General features: G+C 48.8%; 1 protein-coding gene across 1 annotated transcript in view; it reads right to left on the reverse strand.

Moving 5' to 3' along the window:
• Window positions 1–17,016, reverse strand: part of LOC147094613 (uncharacterized) — a 21,363-nt gene extending 4,347 nt beyond the window's left edge. Inside the window, exons 1-2 of the mRNA XM_085974233.1 lie at window positions 16,281–17,016; window positions 13,402–13,544 (exon numbers count right to left, since the gene is read on the reverse strand). Coding sequence (XP_085830359.1) covers window positions 13,402–13,544; window positions 16,281–16,982 — 845 coding nt within the window. The 5' untranslated portion in view covers window positions 16,983–17,016. The remainder of the gene's footprint in view (window positions 1–13,401; window positions 13,545–16,280) is intronic.
• Window positions 17,017–23,237: the final 6,221 nt, after the last annotated feature.

Raw genomic sequence — 23,237 nt, forward strand, 5'->3', positions numbered from 1 at the left:
AAGTTTATAATAGAGCCCTTCGTGCCATATAGAGTCAAAGGCTTTCTTGAAGTCGATGAAACAGGCGAATATTTTCCATTTTTTGTTTGGTGTTTATGTTTTTCAATGAGGGTGTGAAGGGTATAGATATGGTCGGCGGTGCGGTGTTTTGGAAGAAAGCCTATTTGGTTTTTTCTGAGGATATTATGTTTGTTAAGAAAATCAAGTAATCTACTATTTAGAATACTGCAGAATAACTTCCCTAGACAACTGTTGACACAAATGCCGCGGTAGTTATTTGGGTCTGATTTGTTTCCACTTTTATATATGGGGGAGATTAGTCCTTGGCACCAGATATCGGGAAAACAGCCTGAGCGTAATATGATGTTGAATAGTTTGAGTATCGCACCCTGCATCTCCATATTGCTGAACTTTAGCATTTCATTTTTGATGTTGTCTGGGCCACAGGCTTTTTTTAGGTGGAGAGATTTTGTTTTTGTGGCCAGTTCTTTCCATGTGATTGGGGAGTCTAGAGGGTTTTGGTTGTCTTTAATTGTTGCTTCTAATGTGTGGAGTTTTTCTGTGACCTGATGTTGACTTGGGTTTGTTTTGTTTTTTGGGATGTCTTTGTAGAGGTTTTCAAAATGTGTTCTCCAGATGTCGCCATCTTGGATTGGTAATGCTTGCAATTGTGTTGTACTCAGGTTATTCCACATTTCCCAGAATTGTTTTGGATTGGTGGAGTTTTCAATTTCTTCGAGTATTTTGTGGGTATAGTTTTGTGTTTTGTTCCTAATGGTGTGTTTATATCTTTTGAGGGTTTCATTGTATCTAGTACGTAGGTCCGGGTTGTTTGGTTGCCGATGCTTTTGGTTTGATATTTTTCTCAGGTCTTTTCTGGCATTTTTGCATTCGTGGTCAAACCATTTCATATTTTTATTTTGTCTTTTGTGATGCTTCCTCTTCTGTTTCACGAGGTCGGCTTTTACAGCTGCCTCATGGAAGATCATATTTATATCCTCTATGGCCGTGTTTACACCATCTCTGGTGATCTCATATAGATTTTCTTTAAATTTTGAAATTTTACTTGTGAGATCAGGTGAATTTAGTGCTGTGATGAATTTATCTCCACTGTCTGGGGCCCATCTGTATGTCTGGTTTATTTTATGTAGCTTACTGTGTTCCTTTTTTGTGTCTGTAGTTTGGGCAGAAAGTTTAAGGTACACATTTATTTGGTTATGGTCTGAGAGGGGGGATTGCTGCCTGACAGTGAATGCGTTGATATCGCAGGGGTCCAGGTCAGTGATTGTATAGTCCACCACACTAGACCCAAGAGTTGAGGAGTATGTGAGTCTCCCTAGGGAGTCCCCTCTGAACCTACCATTAACTATGTACAGGCCTAAGGCTCGGCAGAGTTGCACTACCTCCCTACCGCTTTTATTTATTTCACGATCAAGGTTGTTCCGATTTGCGATGGCTGGTGTGACATCTAAAGGGGTCTGGCCAAACACATGGTTGTTTCCCTGTGGGTCTCTCTCTCTCTGTCTCTCTCTCTCTCTGTGTCTCTCTCTCTCTCTCTGTCTGTCTCTCTCTCTCTCTGTCAATTCAATTTTCAATTCAATTCAATTCAATTCAAATGCTTTATTGGCATGAAAGTTTACAGAGAACCATATTGCCAAAGCTTACATTGCAAAAAGGTACAGTTTTCTAACATTCTGTAGGTGTCTCTCTCTGTCTCTGTCTCTGTCTCTCTCTCTGTCCCTCTCTCTCTCTCTCTCTCTCTCTGTCTCTCTCTCTCTGTCTCTCTGTCTCTCTCTCTGTCTCTGTCTCTGTCTCTGTCTCTCTCTGTCTCTGTCTCTCTCTCTGTCTCTCTCTCTGTCTCTCTCTCTGTCCCTCTCTCTCTCTCTCTCTGTCTCTCTCTCTCTGTCTCTCTGTCTCTGTCTCTCTCTGTCTCTGTCTCTGTCTCTCTCTCTGTCCCTCCCTCTCTCTGTCTCTCTCTCTCTCTCTCTCTCTCTCTCTCTGTCTCTCTCTGTCTCTGTCTCTGTCTCTGTCTCTCTCTCTGTCCCTCCCTCTCTCTGTCTCTCTCTCTCTGTCTCTGTCTCTCTCTCTCTCTCTGTCTCTCTCTCTCTCTGTCTCTCTCTCTCTCTCTCTCTCCAATTTCCAATTCCAATTAAAATGCTTTATTGGCATGAAAGTTTACAGAGAACCATATTGCCAAAGCTTACATAGCAAAAAGGTACAGTTTTCCAACATTCTGTAGGTGTCAATCGATTTGACATTTGTTGGGTACATACAATATTACTTTTAAACAATATTAATTTTAAACAGTCTTTGTACTTCATTTGGTACGTTCAATATTAATTTTAAACAGTCTTAATTTTAAACAGTCCTCAGGTTGTGACATGTTGTTACATATTTGGCCCCAAGGTATGGTCTGTCTCCTTCTCCTAGGACTAATCTCAATTTTGACAGATCATCCAATTCCTTGAAATCTGGGGTTGTTTGGCTTAGCTTGTTGAATAATATGTTTCTTGATGTGTTGAATTTTTCGCATTTTAGGAGGAAATGCATTTCTGTTTCAACCTCGCCAGCCAGACATTGATCGCATATTCTATTCTCTCTAGGCTGCCAGGATTTCTTGTATCTGCCTTTTTCAATTTCCAGTTGGTGGTCGCTTAGTCTGTACCTGGTGAGGGTCTGTCTCTGTTTTGTGTCTCTGATGGTCGTGAGGTAGTCTGCCAGTTTATATTCTCTTTTTAGGGCCCGGTAACATTCTAATCTGCTTTGGCTTTCGGTTATTTTGTTCCAATGTTCCAGGTAGGTTTCTTTGCATTTTTTAATGATTTGGTTCACTTGGATTGGTGTTTGGACGGCTGTGTTGGTCTGGGGCTGGTCAGGGTCCGGCTGAGTACTTAGTTTCCGTAGCAGCTGACTCAGGGGACTCTTTTCTGGGTTTAGCTCTTGGGTCTGAAAGGCTTTGAAATGAAGGGTGTCTGGGGAGCTAGATTTGAGGTGATTTAGGAAGTTTAGTGCTCGTTTTTGGATGTTTATTATCAGTGGGTATCTGCCTAGTTCGGCTCTGCATGCATTTGTTGGCGTTTTCCTTTGGGTGCGAAGGATGCTTCGGCAGAATTCTGCATGTAGGGCTTCTATTGTATGTTTTTCCCATTTAGTGTAGCTTTGGTGATTTAGCGGGCCCCATACTTCACTACCGTACAGTGCAATGGGCAGGATTATGCTGTCAAATATTTTGAGCCAGATTTTGATTGGGATTTGGATGTTGTAGAATTTTCTTTTTATTGCATATAGGGCTCTTCGGGCTTTTTCTTTTAGTGCATTCACTGCTATGCTGAAGCTCCCTGATGCTGTAATAGTTAGACCAAGGTAGGTGTAGCTCATAGTGTGTCCTATAGTGATATCACTGAGGGTAAACTGGTATTTGTTTTCCTGACATCTCTCTCTCTCTCTCTGTCTCTGTCTCTCAATTCAATTCAATTCAATTCAATTCAAATGCTTTATTGGCATGAAAGTTTACAGAGAACCATATTGCCAAAGCTTACATATCAAAAAGGTACAGTTTTCCAACATTCTGTAGGTGTCAATCGATTTGACATTTGTTGGGTACATACAATATTACTTTTAAACAATATTAATTTTAAACAGTCTTTGTACTTCATTTGGTACGTTCAATATTAATTTTAAACAGTCTTAATTTTAAACTCACTCTCCCTCTATTTTCTCCCTCACTCTCTCTATTTTCTCCCTCACTCTCTCTATTTTCTCTCTCTCTCTATTTTCTCCCTCACTCTCTCTATTTTCTCTCTCTCTCTCTCTATTTTCTCTCTCTCTCTCTGTCTCTCTCTCTCTTTCCGTCTCTCTCTGTCTCTCTCTGTCTTTCTCTCTCTCCCTCTCTTTCTCTCACTCTCTCTCTCTGTCACTCTCTCTGTCTTTCTTTCTGTGTGTCTCTCTCCCCCTCTGTCTCTCTCCTTCTGTCTCTGTCTCCCTGTCTGTCTCTCTCACTCTGCCTCTCTCTCTCTGTCCAATTCCAATTCCAATTCAAATGCTTTATTGGCATCTCTCTCTCTGTCTCTCTCTCTGTCTCTGACTCTCTGTCTCTCGCTCTCTGTCTCTGTCTCTCTCTCTGACTCTCTCTCTGTCTCTCTCTGTCTCTCTCTCTCTGTCTCTGTCTCTCTCTCGCTCTCTGTCTCTGTCTCTGTCTCGCTCTCTGTCTCTGTCTCTCTGTCTCTGTCTCTCTCTTGCTTCCTGTCTCTGTCTCTCTCTCTGACTCTCTCTCTGTCTCTCTCTGTCTCTCTCTCTCTCTCTGTCTCTCTCTGTCTCTGTCTCTCTCTGTCTCTCGCTCTCTCTCGCCCTCTCTCTCTCTGTCTCTCTCTCTGTCTCTCTCTGTCTCTCTCTCTCTCTCCCTGTCTCTCTTTCTCTCTCTCTCTCTGTCTCTCTCTGTCTCTCTCTCTCTCTCTATCTCTGTCTCTCTCTCGCTCTCTGTCTCTCCCTCTCTCTCTCTGTCTCTCTCTGTCTCTCTATCTCTGTCTCTCTCTCGCTCTCTGTCTCTCTCGCTCTCGCTCTTTGTCTCTCTTTCTGTCTCTCTGTCTCTGTCTCTCTCTCTGACTCTCTCTTTCTCTAGTAGTTATATTCTGTGAATGCTGATTGAGGGAATCTCTCTCTCATTCCCCCGGGACTTCCACTGACATCACTCACTGGGCAATCCGTGTAGGAAAGGGACCCATTACTGCACACCCCTCCCCCTCACATCCCTCCTCAGTATTCCAGACATGATCACAAGCGCAATGCAGCTCCGGCTATAAATATTAATGAGGAAAAAAGATGATTGCAGCAAAAACACTGCAGCTCAGCGAAGAGCAGAGTCAGTCTCCAAACAAGGCATCCTCTCCCACGTTGTACCGACTCCCAATGGACCAACCCCTTCCCATCCTCTCCCACTGTACCGACTCCCAATGGACCAACCCCTTCCCATCCTCTCCCACGTTGTACCGACTCCCAATGAACCAAACCCCTTCCCATCCTCTCCCACGTTGTACCGACTCCCAATGGACCAACCCTTTCCCATCCTCTCCCACGTTGTACCGACTCCCAATGGACCAACCCTTTCCCATCCTCTCCCACGTTGTACCGACTCCCAATGGACCAACCCTTTCCCATCCTCTCCCACGTTGTACCGACTCCCAAGGGACCAACCCCTTCCCATCCTCTCCCACGTTGTACCGACTCCCAATGGACCCAAACCCCTTCCCATCCTCTCCCACGTTGTACCGACTCCCAATGGACCAACCCCTTCCCATCCTCTCCCACGTTGTACCGACTCCCAATGGACCAACCCTTTCCCATCCTCTCCCACGTTGTACCGACTCCCAATGGACCAACCCCTTCCCATCCTCTCCCACGTTGTACCGACTCCCAATGAACCAACCCCTTCCCATCCTCTCCCACTGTACCGACTCCCAATGAACCAACCCCTTCCCATCCTCTCCCACTGTACCGACTCCCAATGAACCAACCCCTTCCCATCCTCTCCCACGTTGTACCGACTCCCAATGGACCAACCCCTTCCCATTCACTCCCACGTTGTACCGACTCCCAATGAACCAACCCCTTCCCATCCTCTCCCACTGTACCGACTCCCAATGAACCAACCCTTTCCCATCCTCTCCCACGTTGTACTGACTCCCAATGGACCAACCCCTTCCCATTCACTCCCACGTTGTACCGACTCCCAATGAACCAACCCTTTCCCATCCTCTCCCACGTTGTACCGACTCCCAATGGACCAACCCCTTCCCATTCACTCCCACGTTGTACCGACTCCCAATGAACCAACCCTTTCCCATCCTCTCCCACGTTGTACCGACTCCCAATGGACCAACTCCTTCCCATCCTCTCCCACGTTGTACCGACTCCCAATGGACCAACCCCTTTCCCATCCTCTCCCACTGTACCGACTCCCAATGAACCAACCCTTTCCCATCCTCTCCCACGTTGTACCGACTCCCAATGGACCAACCCCTTCCCATCCTCTCCCACGTTGTACCGACTCCCAATGAACCAACCCTTTCCCATCCTCTCCCACGTTGTACCGACTCCCAATGGACCAACCCCTTCCCATCCTCTCCCACGTTGTACCGACTCCCAATGGACCAAACCCCTTCCCATCCTCTCCCACGTTGTACCGACTCCCAATGGACCAACCCCTTCCCATCCTCTCCCACGTTGTACCGACTCCCAATGGACAAACCCCTTCCCATCCTCTCCCACGTTGTACCGACTCCCAATGAACCAAACCCCTTCCCATCCTCTCCCACGTTGTACCGACTCCCAATGGACCAACCCCTTCCCATCCTCTCCCACGTTGTACCGACTCCCAATGGACCAACCCCTCCCATCCTCTCCCACGTTGTACCGACTCCCAATGGACCAACCCCTTCCCATCCTCTCCCACGTTGTACCGACTCCCAATGGACCAACCCCTTCCCATCCACTCCCACGTTGTACCGACTCCCAATGGACCAACCCCTTCCCATCCTCTCCCACGTTGTACCGACTCCCAATGGACCAACCCCTTCCCATCCTCTCCCACGTTGTACCGACTCCCAATGGACCAACCCTTTCCCATCCTCTCCCACGTTGTACCGACTCCCAATGGACCAACCCCTTCCCATCCTCTCCCACGTTGTACCGACTCCCAATGGACCAACCCCTTCCCATCCTCTCCCACGTTGTACCGACTCCCAATGAACCAACCCCTTCCCATTCACTCCCACGTTGTACCGACTCCCAATGAACCAACCCCTTCCCATTCACTCCCATGTTGTACCGACTCCCAATGGACCAACCCTTTCCCATCCTCTCCCACGTTGTACCGACTCCCAATGGACCAACCCCTTCCCATCCTCTCCCACGTTGTACCGACTCCCAATGGACCAACCCTTTCCCATCCTCTCCCACGTTGTACCGACTCCCAATGGACCAACCCCTTCCCATCCTCTCCCACGTTGTACCGACTCCCAATGGACCAACCCTTTCCCATCCTCTCCCACGTTGTACCGACTCCCAATGGACCAACTCCTTCCCATCCTCTCCCACGTTGTACCGACTCCCAATGGACCAACCCCTTCCCATCCTCTCCCACGTTGTAGCGACTCCCAATGAACCAACCCCTTCCCATTCACTCCCACGTTGTACCGACTCCCAATGAACCAACCCTTTCCCATCCTCTCCCACGTTGTACCGACTCCCAATGAACCAACCCCTTCCCATTCACTCCCACGTTGTACCGACTCCCAATGAACCAACCCCTTCCCATTCACTCCCACGTTGTACCGACTCCCAATGGACCAACCCTTTCCCATCCTCTCCCACGTTGTACCGACTCCCAATGGACCAACCCCTTCCCATCCTCTCCCACGTTGTACCGACTCCCAATGGACCAACCCTTTCCCATCCTCTCCCACGTTGTACCGACTCCCAATGTACCAACTCCTTCCCATCCTCTCCCACGTTGTACCGACTCCCAATGGACCAAACCCCTTCCCATCCTCTCCCACGTTGTACCGACTCCCAATGAACCAACCCTTTCCCATCCTCTCCCACGTTGTACCGACTCCCAATGAACCAACCCTTTCCCATCCTCTCCCACGTTGTACCGACTCCCAATGAACCAACCCTTTCCCATCCTCTCCCACGTTGTACCGACTCCCAATGGACCAACCCTTTCCCATCCTCTCCCACGTTGTACCGACTCCCAATGGACCAACTCCTTCCCATCCTCTCCCACGTTGTACCGACTCCCAATGGACCAACCCCTTCCCATCCTCTCCCACGTTGTAGCGACTCCCAATGAACCAACCCCTTCCCATTCACTCCCACATTGTACCGACTCCCAATGAACCAACCCTTTCCCATCCTCTCCCACGTTGTACCGACTCCCAATGAACCAACCCCTTCCCATTCACTCCCACGTTGTACCGACTCCCAATGAACCAACCCCTTCCCATTCACTCCCACGTTGTACCGACTCCCAATGGACCAACCCTTTCCCATCCTCTCCCACGTTGTACCGACTCCCAATGGACCAACCCCTTCCCATCCTCTCCCACGTTGTACCGACTCCCAATGGACCAACCCTTTCCCATCCTCTCCCACGTTGTACCGACTCCCAATGTACCAACTCCTTCCCATCCTCTCCCACGTTGTACCGACTCCCAATGGACCAACCCTTTCCCATCCTCTCCCACGTTGTACCGACTCCCAATGAACCAACCCTTTCCCATCCTCTCCCACGTTGTACCGACTCCCAATGAACCAACCCTTTCCCATCCTCTCCCACGTTGTACCGACTCCCAATGGACCAACCCCTTCCCATTCACTCCCACGTTGTACCGACTCCCAATGAACCAACCCCTTCCCATCCTCTCCCACTGTACCGACTCCCAATGGACCAACCCCTTCCCATTCACTCCCACGTTGTACCGACTCCCAATGGACCAACCCCTTCCCATCCTCTCCCACGTTGTACCGACTCCCAATGGACCAACCCCTTCCCATCCTCTCCCACGTTGTACCGACTCCCAATGAACCAACCCCTTCCCATCCTCTCCCACGTTGTACCGACTCCCAATGAACCAACCCCTTCCCATCCTCTCCCACGTTGTATCGACTCCCAATGGACCAACCCCTTCCCATCCTCTCCCACGTTGTACCGACTCCCAATGAACCAACCCTTTCCCATCCTCTCCCACGTTGTACCGACTCCCAATGGACCAACCCTTTCCCATCCTCTCCCACGTTGTACCGACTCCCAATGGACCAACCCTTTCCCATCCTCTCCCACGTTGTACCAACTCCCAATGAACCAACCCTTTCCCATCCTCTCCCACGTTGTACCGACTCCCAATGGACCAACCCCCTCCCATCCTCTCCCACGTTGTACCGACTCCCAATGGACCAACCCCTTCCCATCCTCTCCCACGTTGTACCGACTCCCAATGAACCAACCCCTTCCCATCCTCTCCCACGTTGTACCGACTCCCAATGGACCAACCCCTTCCCATCCTCTCCCACGTTGTACCGACTCCCAATGAACCAACCCTTTCCCATCCTCTCCCACGTTGTACCGACTCCCAATGGACCAACCCCTTCCCATTCACTCCCACGTTGTACCGACTCCCAATGAACCAAACCCCTTCCCATCCTCTCCCACGTTGTACCGACTCCGAATGAACCAACCCTTTCCCATCCTCTCCCACGTTGTACCGACTCCCAATGAACCAACCCCTTCCCATCCTCTCCCACGTTGTACCGACTCCCAATGAACCAACCCCTTCCCATCCTCTCCCACGTTGTACCGACTCCCAATGAACCAACCCCTTCCCATCCTCTCCCACTGTACCGACTCCCAATGGACCAACACCTTCCCATCCTCTCCCACTGTACCGACTCCCAATGGACCAACCCCTTCCCATCCTCTCCCACGTTGTACCGACTCCCAATGAACCAACCCCTTCCCATCCACTCCCACTGTACCGACTCCCAATGAACCAACCCCTTCCCATCCTCTCCCACGTTGTACCGACTCCCAATGAACCAAACCCCTTCCCATCCTCTCCCATGTTGTACCGACTCCCAATGAACCAACCCCTTCCCATCCTCTCCCACGTTGTACCGACTCCCAATGGACCAACCCTTTCCCATCCTCTCCCATGTTGTACCGACTCCCAATGAACCAACCCCTTCCCATCCTCTCCCACGTTGTACCGACTCCCAATGGACCAACCCCTTCCCATCCTCTCCCACGTTGTACCGACTCCCAATGAACCAAACCCCTTCCCATCCTCTCCCACTGTACCGACTCCCAATGAACCAACCCTTTCCCATCCTCTCCCACGTTGTACCGACTCCCAATGAACCAACCCCTTCCCATTCACTCCCACGTTGTACCGACTCCCAATGAACCAACCCCTTCCCATTCACTCCCACGTTGTACCGACTCCCAATGAACCAACCCCTTCCCATTCACTCCCACTGTACACAATCCCAATGGACCAACCCCTTCCCATCCTCTCCCACGTTGTACCGACTCCCAATGAACCAACCCCTTCCCATTCACTCCCACGTTGTACCGACTCCCAATGAACCAACCCTTTCCCATTCACTCCCACGTTGTACCGACTCCCAATGGACCAACCCTTTCCCATTCACTCCCACTGTGCACAATCCCAATGAACCAACCCTTTCCCATTCACTCCCACTGTACACAATCCCAATGGACCAACTCTTTCCCATTCACTCCCACTGTACACAATCCCAATGGACCAACCCCTTCCCATTCACTCCCATTGTACACAATCCCAATGGACCAACCCCTTCCCATTCACTCCCACTGTACACAATCCCAATGGACCAAACCCTTCCCATTCACTCCCATTGTACACAATCCCAATGAACCAACCCCTTCCCATTAACTCCTACTGTACACAATCCCAATGGACCAAACCCTTCCCATTCACTCCCACTGTACACAATCCCAATGGACCAAACCCCTTCCCATTCACTCCCACTGTACACAATCCCAATGAACCAACCCCTTCCCATTAACTCCTACTGTACACAATCCCAATGGACCAACTCTTTCCCATTCACTCCCACTGTACACAATCCCAATGGACCAACCCTTTCCCATTCACTCCCACTGTACACAATCCCAATGGACCAACTCTTTCCCATTCACTCCCACTGTACACAATCCCAATGGACCAAACCCCTTCCCATTCACTCCCACTGTACACAATCCCAATGAACCAACCCCTTCCCATTCACTCCCACTGTACACAATCCCAATGGACCCAACCCCTTCCCATTCACTCCCACTGTACACAATCCCAATGGACCAAACCCCTTCCCATTCACTCCCACTGTACACAGTCCCAATGGACCAAACCCCTTCCCATTCACTCCCACTGTACACAACCCCAATGGACCCAACCCCTTCCCATTCACTCCCACTGTACACAACCCCAATGGACCCAACCCCTTCCCATTCACTCCCACTGTACACAATCCCAATGGACCAAACCCCTTCCCATTCACTCCCACTGTACACAGTCCCAATGGACCAAACCCCTTCCCATTCACTCCCACTGTACACAACTCCAATGGACCCAAACCCCTTCCCATTCACTCCCACTGTACACAATCCCAATGGACCAAACCCCTTCCCATTCACTCCCACTGTACACAGTCCCAATGGACCAAACCCCTTCCCATTCACTCCCACTGTACACAACCCCAATGGACCCAACCCCTTCCCATTCACTCCCACTGTACACAATCCCAATGGACCCAACCCCTTCCCATTCACTCCCACTGTACACAGTCCCAATGGACCAAACCCCTTCCCATTCACTCCCACTGTACACAATCCCAATGGACCAAACCCCTTCCCATTCACTCCCACTGTACACAATCCCAATGGACCCAAACCCCTTCCCATTCACTCCCACTGTACACAATCCCAATGGGACCAAACCCCTTCCCATTCACTCCCACTGTACACAATCCCAATGGACCAAACCCCTTCCCATTCACTCCCACTGTACACAATCCCAATGGACCAAACCCCTTCCCATTCACTCCCACTGTACACAATCCCAATGGACCCAAACCCCTTCCCATTCACTCCCACTATACACAATCCCAATGGACCCAACCCCTTCCCATTCACTCCCACTGTAAACAATCCCAATGGACCCGATCCCATCCCATTCACACCCAATGTACACAATCCCAATGGACCCAACCCCTTCCCATTCACTCCCACTGTAAACAATCCCAATGGACCCGACCCCATCCCATTCACTCTCACTGTACACAATCCCAATGGACCCTACTCCTTCCCATTCACTCCCACTGTACACAATCCCAATGTACCCAACTCCTTCCCATTCACTCCCAGTGCACACAATCCCAATGCACACAACCCCTTCCCATTCACTCCCACTGTACACAATCCCAATGGACCAGCTCCTTCCCATTCACTCCCACTGTACAAAATCCCAATGGACACATGGGATTGGGGGCAAGGTACTGACTTGGATAAAGAACTGGTTGGCAGACAGGAAGCAAAGAGTTGGAATAAACGGCTCTTTTTCTGAGTGTCAGGCAGTGACTAGTGGGATACCGCAGGGATCGGTCCTAGGACCCCAGCTATTCACAATATATATAAATGATCTAGATGAGGGAACTAGATGTAATATCTCCAAGTTTGCAGACAACACAAAGCTGGGTGGGCGTGTGTGCTGTGAGGAGGATGCCGAGAAACTCCAGTATGATTTGGACAGGTTGGGTGATTGGGCATGGCAGATGCAGTATAATGTGGATAAATGCGAGGTTATCCACTTTGGTGGCAAAAACAGGAAGGCAGATTATTACCTGAACGGCAATAGATTGGGAGAAGGGGAAGTGCAACGAGACCTGGGTGTTCTTGTGCACCAGTCACTGAAGGTAAGCATGCAGGTGCAGCAGGCGGTTAAGAAGGCAAATGGTATGTTGGCCTTCGTAGCGAGAGGGTTCGAGTACAAGAACAAGGATGTCTTGCTGCAGTTGTACAGGGCCTTGGTGAGACCACACCTTGAGTATTGTGTGCAGTTTTGGTCGCCTTATCTGAGGAAGGATGTTCTTGCCATGGAGGGAGTGCAGCGAAGATTCGCCAGACTGATACCTGGGATGGCAGGAATGACGTATGAGGAGAGATTGGATCGATTGGGCTTGTACTCGCTGGAGTTTAGAAGAATGAGAGGGGATCTCATTGAAACTTATAAAATTCTAACAGGACTGGACAGACTAGATGCAGGAAGGATGTTCCCGATGGTCGGGGAGTCAAGAACCAGGGGTCACAGTCTAAGGATAAGGGGTAAGCCATTTAGAACAGAGATGAGGAGGAATTTCTTCACCCAGAGAGTGGTGAACCTGTGGAATTCTCTACCACAGAAGGCAGTGGAGGCCAATTCATTAAATATATTCAAGAAGGAGTTGGATATATTTCTTAAGGCTAAAGGGAGCAAGGAATATGGGAGAAGGCAGGGACAGGGTACTGAATTTGGATGATCAGCCATGATCTCATTGAATGGCGGAGCAGGCTCGAGGGGCCGAATGGCCTACTCCTGCTCCTATCTTCTATACTTCTATGGACCCAACCACTTCCCATTCACTCCCACTGTACACAATCCTAATGGACCCAACTCCTTCCCATTCACTCCCAGTGTACACAATCCCAATGGACCCAACTCCTTCCCATTCACTCCCAGTGTACACAATCCCAATGGACCCAACCCCTTCCCATTCACTCCCATTCGACAGAATCCCAATGGCGCCGACCATTTTGAAATGAGATATTACCCACACTCACAAGAAAAGTTGATGACACAGTACGCTGCAATAATCACCAGTCCACCCACGATAGCGACCACACTGAGCAACTTCGCAACACGACCCAGCCGACGTGCTCCATCCACATCTCCGTTCTGGAAACTGTTCCTGGACTGGAGCAGAAACAACATCGTCAGGGGCAGATTAGAGGGAGCTTTACTATCTCCCCCATTCTGTACCTGCCCTGGGAGTGTTTGATGGGACAGTGTAGAGGGAGCTATACTCTGTATCTAACCCGTGCTGTACCTGCCCTGGGAGTGTTTGATGGGACAGTGTAGAGGGAGCTTTACTCTGTATCTAACCCGTGCTGTACCTGCCCTGGGAGTGTTTGCTGGGACAGTGTAGAGGGAGCTTTACTCTGTATCTAACCCGTGCTGTACCTGCCCTGGGAGTGTTTGATGGGACAGTGTAGAGGGAGCTTTACTCTATATCTAACCCGTGCTGTACCTGCCCTGGGAGTGTTTGATGGGACAGTGTAGAGGGAGCTATACTCTGTATCTAACCCGTGCTGTACCTGCCCTGGGAGCGTTTGATGGGACAGTGTAGAGTGAGCTTTACTCTGTATCTAACCTGTGCTGTACCTGCCCTGGGAGTGTTTGAACGATCAGTGTATAGGGAGCTTTACTCTGTATCTAACCCGTGCTGTATCTGCCCTGGGAGTGTTTGATGGGACAGTGTCGAGGGAGCTTTACTCTGTATCTAACCCGTGCTGTACCTGCCCTGGGAGTGTTTGATGGGACGGTGTAGAGGGAGCTTTACTCTGTATCTAACCCGTGCTGTACCTGCCCTGGGAGTGTTTGATAGGACAGTGTGGAGGGAGCTTTACTCTGTATCTAACCCATGCTGTACCTGCCCTGTGAGTGTTTGATGGGACAGTGTAGAGGGAGCTTTACTCTGTATCTAACCCGTGCTGTCCCTGCCCTGGGAGTGTTTGATGGGACAGTATAGAGGGAGCTTTACTCTGTATCTAACCCGTGCTGTTCCTGCCCTGGGAGTATTTGATGGGACAGTGTAGAGGGAGCTTTACTCTGTATCTAACCCGTGCTGTACCTGCACTGGGAGTGTTTGATGGGACAGTGCAGAGGGAGCTTTACTCTCTATCTATCCTGTGCTGTACCTGCCCTGGGAGTGTTTGATGGGACAGTGTAGAGGGAGCTTTACTCTGTATCTAACCCGTGCTGTACCTGCCCCGGGAGTGTTTGATGGGGACAGTGTAGAGGGAGCTTTACTCTGTATCTAACCCGTGCTGTACCTGCCCTGGGAGTGTTTGATGGGACAGTGCAGAGGGAGCTTTACTCTCTATCTATCCTGTGCTGTACCTGCCCTGGGAGTGTTTGATGGGACAGTGTAGAGGGAGCTTTACTCTGTATCTAACCCGTGCTGTACCTGCCCTGGGAGTGTGTGATGGGACAGTGTAGAGGGAGATTTACGCTGTATCTAACCCGTGCTGTACCTGCCCTGGGAGTGTTTGATGGGACAGTGTAGAGGGAGCTTTACTCTGTATCTAACCCGTGCTGTACCTGCCCTGGGAGTGTTTGATGGGACAGTGTCGAAGGAGCTTTACTCTGTATCTAACCCGTGCTGTACCTGCCCTGGGAGTGTTTGATGGGACAGTGTAGAGGGAGCTTTACTCTGTATCTAACCCCGTGCTGTACCTGCCCTGGGAGTGTTTGATGGGACAGTGTAGAGGGAGCTTTACTCTGTATCTAACCCGTGCTGTACCTGCCCTGGGAGTGTTTGATGGGACAGTGTAGAGGGAGCTCTACACTGTATCTAACCCGTGCTGTACCTGCCCTGGGAGTGTTTGATGGGACAGTGTAGAGGGAGCTTTACTCTCTATCTATCCTGTGCTGTACCTGCCCTGGGAGTGTTTGATGGGGCAGTGTAGAGGGAGCTTTACTCTTTATCTAACCCGTGCTGTACCTGCCCTGGGAGTGTTTGATGGGACAGTGTAGAGGGAGCTTTACTCTGTATCTAACCCGTGCTGAACCTGCCCTGGGAGTGTTTGATGGGACAGTGTCGAAGGAGCTTTACTCTTTATCTAACCCGTGCTGTACCTGCCCTGGGAGTGTTTGATGGGACAGTGTAGAGGGAGCTTTACTCTGTATCTAACCCCGTGTTGTACCTGCCCTGGGAGTGTTTGATGGGTCAGTGTAGAGGGAGCTTTACTCTGTATCTAACCCGTGCTGTAACTGCCCTGGGAGTGTTTGATGGGACAGTGTAGAGGGAGCTCGACACTGTATCTAACCCGTGCTGTACCTGCTCTGGGAGTGTTTGATGGGACAGTGTAGAGGGAGCTCGACACTGTATCTAACCCGTGCTGTACCTGCCCTGGGAGTGTTTGATGGGACAGTGTAGAGGGAGCTTTACTCTGTATCTAACCCGTGCTGTATCTGCCCTGGGAGTGTTTGATGGGACAGTGTAGAGGGAGCTTTACTCTGTATCTATCCTGTGCTGTCCCTGCCCTTGGAGTGTTTGATGGGACAGTGTAGAGGGAGCTTTACTCTGTATCTAACCCGTGCTGTACCTGCCCTGGGAGTGTTTGCTGGGACTGTGTGAGAGACAGACAGACAGAGACAGCAGACAGAGACAGATAAAGCGAGAAAGAGAGACAGAGAGAGAGAAGGACAGACAGACAGAGAAGGAGAGAGACAGAGAGGGAGAAGGAGAGACAGAGTGGGAGAGAAACAGAGAGAGAGAGAGACATAGACAGACAGACAGAGAGGAAGACCATGAGGGGGAGAGGCAGAGAGCAAGACAGACTGGGAGACAATGAGGGAGACACAGATAGAGCGAGAGAGAGAGACACAGAGACAGAGATTGCGATGGTTAACCCTTCACACACTGACCATCACAGAGTAGACGAAAGCCACGATGTTGATGGGCCAGATTGGGCAGAAGCAGGAGATGATTGCCAGGATGATGTAATCTCGGGGCTTTTCCCGGTCCAGCCCCTCCACGGTTTGGATGGAGGGGTGCCGGTAGATGCTGGGCCTGGGTGAGTTGTGGCCACAGTGAGGGAGGTGTGACACCGAGCTGGCTCGAACGGCCTTCCGCGGGCTCTGCGAGTGTGAGTGGGACTTGAGATCCTGGAGCGAGGCCGTCTTCACTCCCTGCAGCAGCCCATTGCCGTTCAGGTGCCGTGTCTCTTTCACCGGCTCCGCCTTCTCCGGCAGCGGCCCCGCCTCCTCCGGCTGAGGCTCCGCCTTAACCGGCTGTGGCTCCACCTCCTCCGGCTCCGCCTTCTCCGGCTGAGACTTCGCCTTCTCCGGCTGCGGCTCCGCCATCTCCGGCTGAGGCTCCGCCTTCTCCGGCTGAGGCTCCGCCTTCTCCGGCTGAGGCTCCGCCATCTCCGGCTGAGGCTCCGCCTTCTCCGGCTGAGGCTCCGCCTTCTCCGGCTGTGGCTCTGCCTTCTCCGGCTGAGGCTCCGCCTTCTCCGGCTGTGGCTCCATCTTCTCCGGCTGTGGCTCCGCCTTCTCCGTCTCCGTGGCAATGGGACACGGCTGAGGGATCACGACCTCCGCCACTTCACTGTCCGAGTTCATAGGCATTTTATTTCCAATCGGATGAACATCAGCTCAAACACACACCTGGAATAAGGTGAGAGCAGAACTTGTAACCCTGAATAAACAGTGACTCTGTACAGTTACAGTGAGTGACTCTTACCCTGAATAAACAGTGACTCTGTACAGTTACACAGTGAGTGACCCTTACCCTGAATAAACAGTGACTCTGTACAGTTAGTGAGTGACCCTTACCCTGAATAAACAGTGACTCTGTACAGTTACACAGTGAGTGACCCTTACCCTGAATAAACAGTGACTCTGTACAGTTACAGTGAGTGACCCTTACCCTGAATAAACAGTGACTCTGTACAGTTACAGTGAGTGACCCTTACCCTGAATAAACAGTGACTCTGTACAGTTACAGTGAGTGACCCTTACCCTGAATAAACAGTGACTCTGTACAGTTACAGGGAGTGACGCTTACCCTGAATAAACAGTGACTCTGTACAGTTACAGTGAGTGACCCTTACCCTGAATAAACAGTGACTCTGTACAGTTAGTGAGTGACCCTTACCCTGAATAAACAGTGACTCTGTACAGTTACAGTGAGTGACACTTACCCTGAATAAACAGCGATTCTGTATAGTTATAGGGAGTGACCCTTACCCTGAATAAACAGTGCCTCTGTACAGTTACAGTGAGTGACCCTTACCCTGAATAAACAGCGATTCTGTATAGTTATAGGGAGTGACCCTTACCCTGAATAAACAGTGACTCTGTACAGTTACAGTGAGTGACCCTTACCCTGAATAAACAGTGACTCTGTACAGTTACAGTGAGTGACCCTTACCCTGAATAAACAGCGATTCTGTATAGTTATAGGGAGTGACCCTTACCCTGAATAAACAGTGACTCTGTACAGTTACACAGTGAGTGACCCTTACCCTGAATAAACAGTGACTCTGTACAGTTACAGTGAGTGACCCTTACCCTGAATAAACAGTGACTCTGTACAGTTACAGTGAGTGACCCTTACCCTGAATAAACAGTGACTCTGTACAGTTATAGTGAGTGACCCTTACCCTGAATAAACAGTGACTCTGTACAGTTACACAGTGAGTGACCCTTACCCTGAATAAACAGTGACTCTGTACAGTTACAGTGAGTGACCCTTACCCTGAATAAACAGTGACTCTGTACAGTTACAGTGAGTGACCCTTACCCTGAATAAACAGTGACTCTGTACAGTTACAGTGAGTGACCCTTACCCTGAATAAACAGTGACTCTGTACAGTTACACAGTGAGTGACCCTTACCCTGAATAAACAGTGACTCTGTACAGTTACACAGTGAGTGACCCTTACCCTGAATAAACAGCGATTCTGTATAGTTATAGGGAGTGACCCTTACCCTGAATAAACAGTGACTCTGTACAGTTATAGTGAGTGACCCTTACCCTGAATAAACAGTGACTGTGTACAGTTACAGTGAGTGACCCTTACCCTGAATAAACAGTGACTCTGTACAGTTACACAGTGAGTGACCCTTACCCTGAATAAACAGTGACTCTGTACAGTTACACAGTGAGTGACCCTTACCCTGAATAAACAGTGACTCTGTACAGTTACAGTGAGTGACCCTTACCCTGAATAAACAGTGACTCTGTACAGTTATAGTGAGTGACCCTTACCCTGAATAAACAGTGACTCTGTACAGTTACACAGTGAGTGACCCTTACCCTGAATAAACAGTGCCTCTGTACAGTTATAGTGAGTGACGCTTACCCTGAATAAACAGTGACTCTGTACAGTTATAGTGAGTGACCCTTACCCTGAATAAACAGTGACTCTGTACAGTTATAGTGAGTGACCCTTACCCTGAATAAACAGTGACTCTGTACAGTTACAGTGAGTGATCCTTACCCTGAATAAACAGCGACTCTGTACAGTTACACAGTGAGTGACCCTTACCCTGAATAAACAGTGACTCTGTACAGTTACACAGTGAGTGACCCTTACCCTGAATAAACAGTGACTCTGTACAGTTACAGTGAGTGACCCTTACCCTGAATAAACAGCGACTCTGTACAGTTAAACAGTGAGTGACCCTTACCCTGAATAAACAGTGACTCTGTACAGTTACACAGTGAGTGACCCTTACCCTGAATAAACAGTGACTCTGTACAGTTACACAGTGAGTGACCCTTACCCTGAATAAACAGTGACTCTGTACAGTTACACAGTGAGTGGCCCTTACCCTGAATAAACAGTGACTCTGTACAGTTACAGTGAGTGACCCTTACCCTGAATAAACAGTGACTCTGTACAGTTACAGTGAGTGACCCTTACCCTGAATAAACAGTGACTCTGTACAGTTACACAGTGAGTGACCCTTACCCTGAATAAACAGTGACTCCGTACAGTTATAGTGAGTGACCCTTACCCTGAATAAACAGTGACTCTGTACAGTTACACAGTGAGTGACCCTTACCCTGAATAAACAGTGACTCTGTACAGTTACACAGTGAGTGACCCTTACCCTGAATAAACAGTGCCTCTGTACAGTTATAGTGAGTGACCCTTACCCTGAATAAACAGTGACTCTGTACAGTTACACAGTGAGTGACCCTTACCCTGAATAAACAGTGCCTCTGTACAGTTATAGTGAGTGACGCTTACCCTGAATAAACAGTGACTCTGTACAGTTATAGTGAGTGACCCTTACCCTGAATAAACAGTGACTCTGTACAGTTATAGTGAGTGACCCTTACCCTGAATAAACAGTGACTCTGTACAGTTACAGTGAGTGATCCTTACCCTGAATAAACAGCGACTCTGTACAGTTACACAGTGAGTGACCCTTACCCTGAATAAACAGTGACTCTGTACAGTTACACAGTGAGTGACCCTTACCCTGAATAAACAGTGACTCTGTACAGTTACAGTGAGTGACCCTTACCCTGAATAAACAGCGACTCTGTACAGTTAAACAGTGAGTGACCCTTACCCTGAATAAACAGTGACTCTGTACAGTTACACAGTGAGTGACCCTTACCCTGAATAAACAGTGACTCTGTACAGTTACACAGTGAGTGACCCTTACCCTGAATAAACAGTGACTCTGTACAGTTACACAGTGAGTGACCCTTACCCTGAATAAACAGTGACTCTGTACAGTTACAGTGAGTGACCCTTACCCTGAATAAACAGTGACTCTGTACAGTTACAGTGAGTGACCCTTACCCTGAATAAACAGTGACTCTGTACAGTTACACAGTGAGTGACCCTTACCCTGAATAAACAGTGACTCTGTACAGTTACAGTGAGTGACCCTTACCCTGAATAAACAGTGACTCTGTACAGTTACACAGTGAGTGACCCTTACCCTGAATAAACAGCGACTCTGTACAGTTACACAGTGAGTGACCCTTACCCTGAATAAACAGTGACTCTGTACAGTTACACAGTGAGTGACCCTTACCCTGAATAAACAGTGACTCTGTACAGTTACACAGTGAGTGACCCTTACCCTGAATAAACAGTGACTCTGTACAGTTACACAGTGAGTGACCCTTACCCTGAATAAACAGTGACTCTGTACAGTTACACAGTGAGTGACCCTTACCCTGAATAAACAGTGACTCTGTACAGTTACAGTGAGTGACCCTTACCCTGAATAAACAGTGACTCTGTACAGTTACACAGTGAGTGACCCTTACCCTGAATAAACAGTGACTCTGTACAGTTACACAGTGAGTGACCCTTACCCTGAATAAACAGTGACTCTGTACAGTTACAGTGAGTGACCCTTACCCTGAATAAACAGTGACTCTGTACAGTTACACAGTGAGTGACCCTTACCCTGAATAAACAGTGACTCTGTACAGTTACACAGTGAGTGACCCTTACCCTGAATAAACAGTGACTCTGTACAGTTACACAGTGAGTGACCCTTACCCTGAATAAACAGTGACTGTGTACAGTTACACAGTGAGTGACCCTTACCCTGAATAAACAGTGACTCTGTACAGTTACAGTGAGTGACCCTTACCCTGAATAAACAGTGACTCTGTACAGTTACAGTGAGTGATCCTTACCCTGAATAAACAGTGACTGTGTACAGTTACAGTGAGTGACCCTTACCCTGAATAAACAGTGACTGTGTACAGTTACAGTGAGTGACCCTTACCCTGAATAAACAGTGACTCTGTACAGTTACACAGTGAGTGACCCTTACCCTGAATAAACAGTGACTCTGTACAGTTACACAGTGAGTGACCCTTACCCTGAATAAACAGTGACTCTGTACAGTTACACAGTGAGTGACCCTTACCCTGAATAAACAGTGACTCTGTACAGTTACAGTGAGTGACCCTTACCCTGAATAAACAGTGACTCTGTACAGTTACAGTGAGTGACCCTTACCCTGAATAAACAGTGACTCTGTACAGTTACATAGTGAGTGACCCTTACCCTGAATAAACAGTGACTCTGTACAGTTACACAGTGAGTGACCCTTACCCTGAATAAACAGTGACTCTGTACAGTTACACAGTGAGTGACCCTTACCCTGAATAAACAGCGACTCTGTACAGTTACAGTGAGTGACCCTTACCCTGAATAAACAGTGACTCTGTACAGTTACAGTGAGTGACCCTTACCCTGAATAAACAGTGACTCTGTACAGTTACACAGTGAGTGACCCTTACCCTGAATAAACAGTGACTCTGTACAGTTACACAGTGAGTGACCCTTACCCTGAATAAACAGTGACTCTGTACAGTTACACAGTGAGTGACCCTTACCCTGAATAAACAGCGACTCTGTACAGTTACACAGTGAGTGACCCTTACCCTGAATAAACAGTGACTCTCTACAGTTACACAGTGAGTGATCCTTACCCTGAATAAACAGTGACTCTGTACAGTTACAGTGAGTGACCCTTACCCTGAATAAACAGTGACTCTGTACAGTTACACAGTGAGTGACCTTACCCTGAATAAACAGCGACTCTGTACAGTTACACAGTGAGTGACCCTTACCCTGAATAAACAGTGACTCTGTACAGTTACACAGTGAGTGACCTTACCCTGAATAAACAGCGACTCTGTACAGTTACACAGTGAGTGACCCTTACCCTGAATAAACAGTGACTCTGTACAGTTACAGTGAGTGACCCTTACCCTGAATAAACAGTGACTCTGTACAGTTACAGTGAGTGACCCTTACCCTGAATAAACAGTGACTCTGTACAGTTACACAGTGAGTGACCCTTACCCTGAATAAACAGTGACTCTGCACAGTTACAGTGAGTGACCCTTACCCTGAATAAACAGTGACTCTGTACAGTTACACAGTGAGTGACCCTTACCCTGAATAAACAGTGACTCTGCACAGTTACAGTGAGTGACCCTTACCCTGAATAAACAGTGACTCTGTACAGTTACACAGTGAGTGACCCTTACCCTGAATAAACAGTGACTCTGTACAGTTACAGTGAGTGACCCTTACCCTGAATAAACAGTGACTCTGTACAGTTACAGTGAGTGACCCTTACCCTGAATAAACAGTGACTCTGTACGGTTACACAGTGAGTGACCCTTACCCTGAATAAACAGTGACTCTGTACAGTTACACAGTGAGTGACCCTTACCCTGAATAAACAGCGACTCTGTACAGTTACACAGTGAGTGACCCTTACCCTGAATAAACAGTGACTCTGTACAGTTACAGTGAGTGACCCTTACCCTGAATAAACAGTGACTCTGTACAGTTACACAGTGAGTGACCCTTACCCTGAATAAACAGTGACTCTGTACAGTTACACAGTGAGTGACCCTTACCCTGAATAAACAGTGACTCTGTACAGTTACACAGTGAGTGACCCTTACCCTGAATAAACAGTGACTCCGTACAGTTACAGTGAGTGACCCTTACCCTGAATAAACAGTGACTCTGTACAGTTAGTGAGTGACCCTTACCCTGAATAAACAGTGACTCTGTACAGTTACAGTGAGTGACCCTTACCCTGAATAAACAGTGACTCCATACAGTTACAGTGAGTGACCCTTACCCTGAATAAACAGTGACTCTGTACAGTTAGTGAGTGACCCTTACCCTGAATAAACAGTGATTCTGTACAGTTACAGTGAGTGACCCTTACCCTGAATAAACAGTGACTCTGTACAGTTACAGTGAGTGACCCTTACCCTGAATAAACAGTGACTCTGTACAGTTACACAGTGAGTGACCCTTACCCTGAATAAACAGTGACTCTGTACAGTTACACAGTGAGTGACCC

Source organism: Somniosus microcephalus, unplaced genomic scaffold (assembly GCF_052327205.1).
Source record: "Somniosus microcephalus isolate GS21.2 unplaced genomic scaffold, FLI_Smic_1.0 unresolved_chr1, whole genome shotgun sequence".
Lineage (NCBI taxonomy): Eukaryota > Metazoa > Chordata > Chondrichthyes > Squaliformes > Somniosidae > Somniosus > Somniosus microcephalus.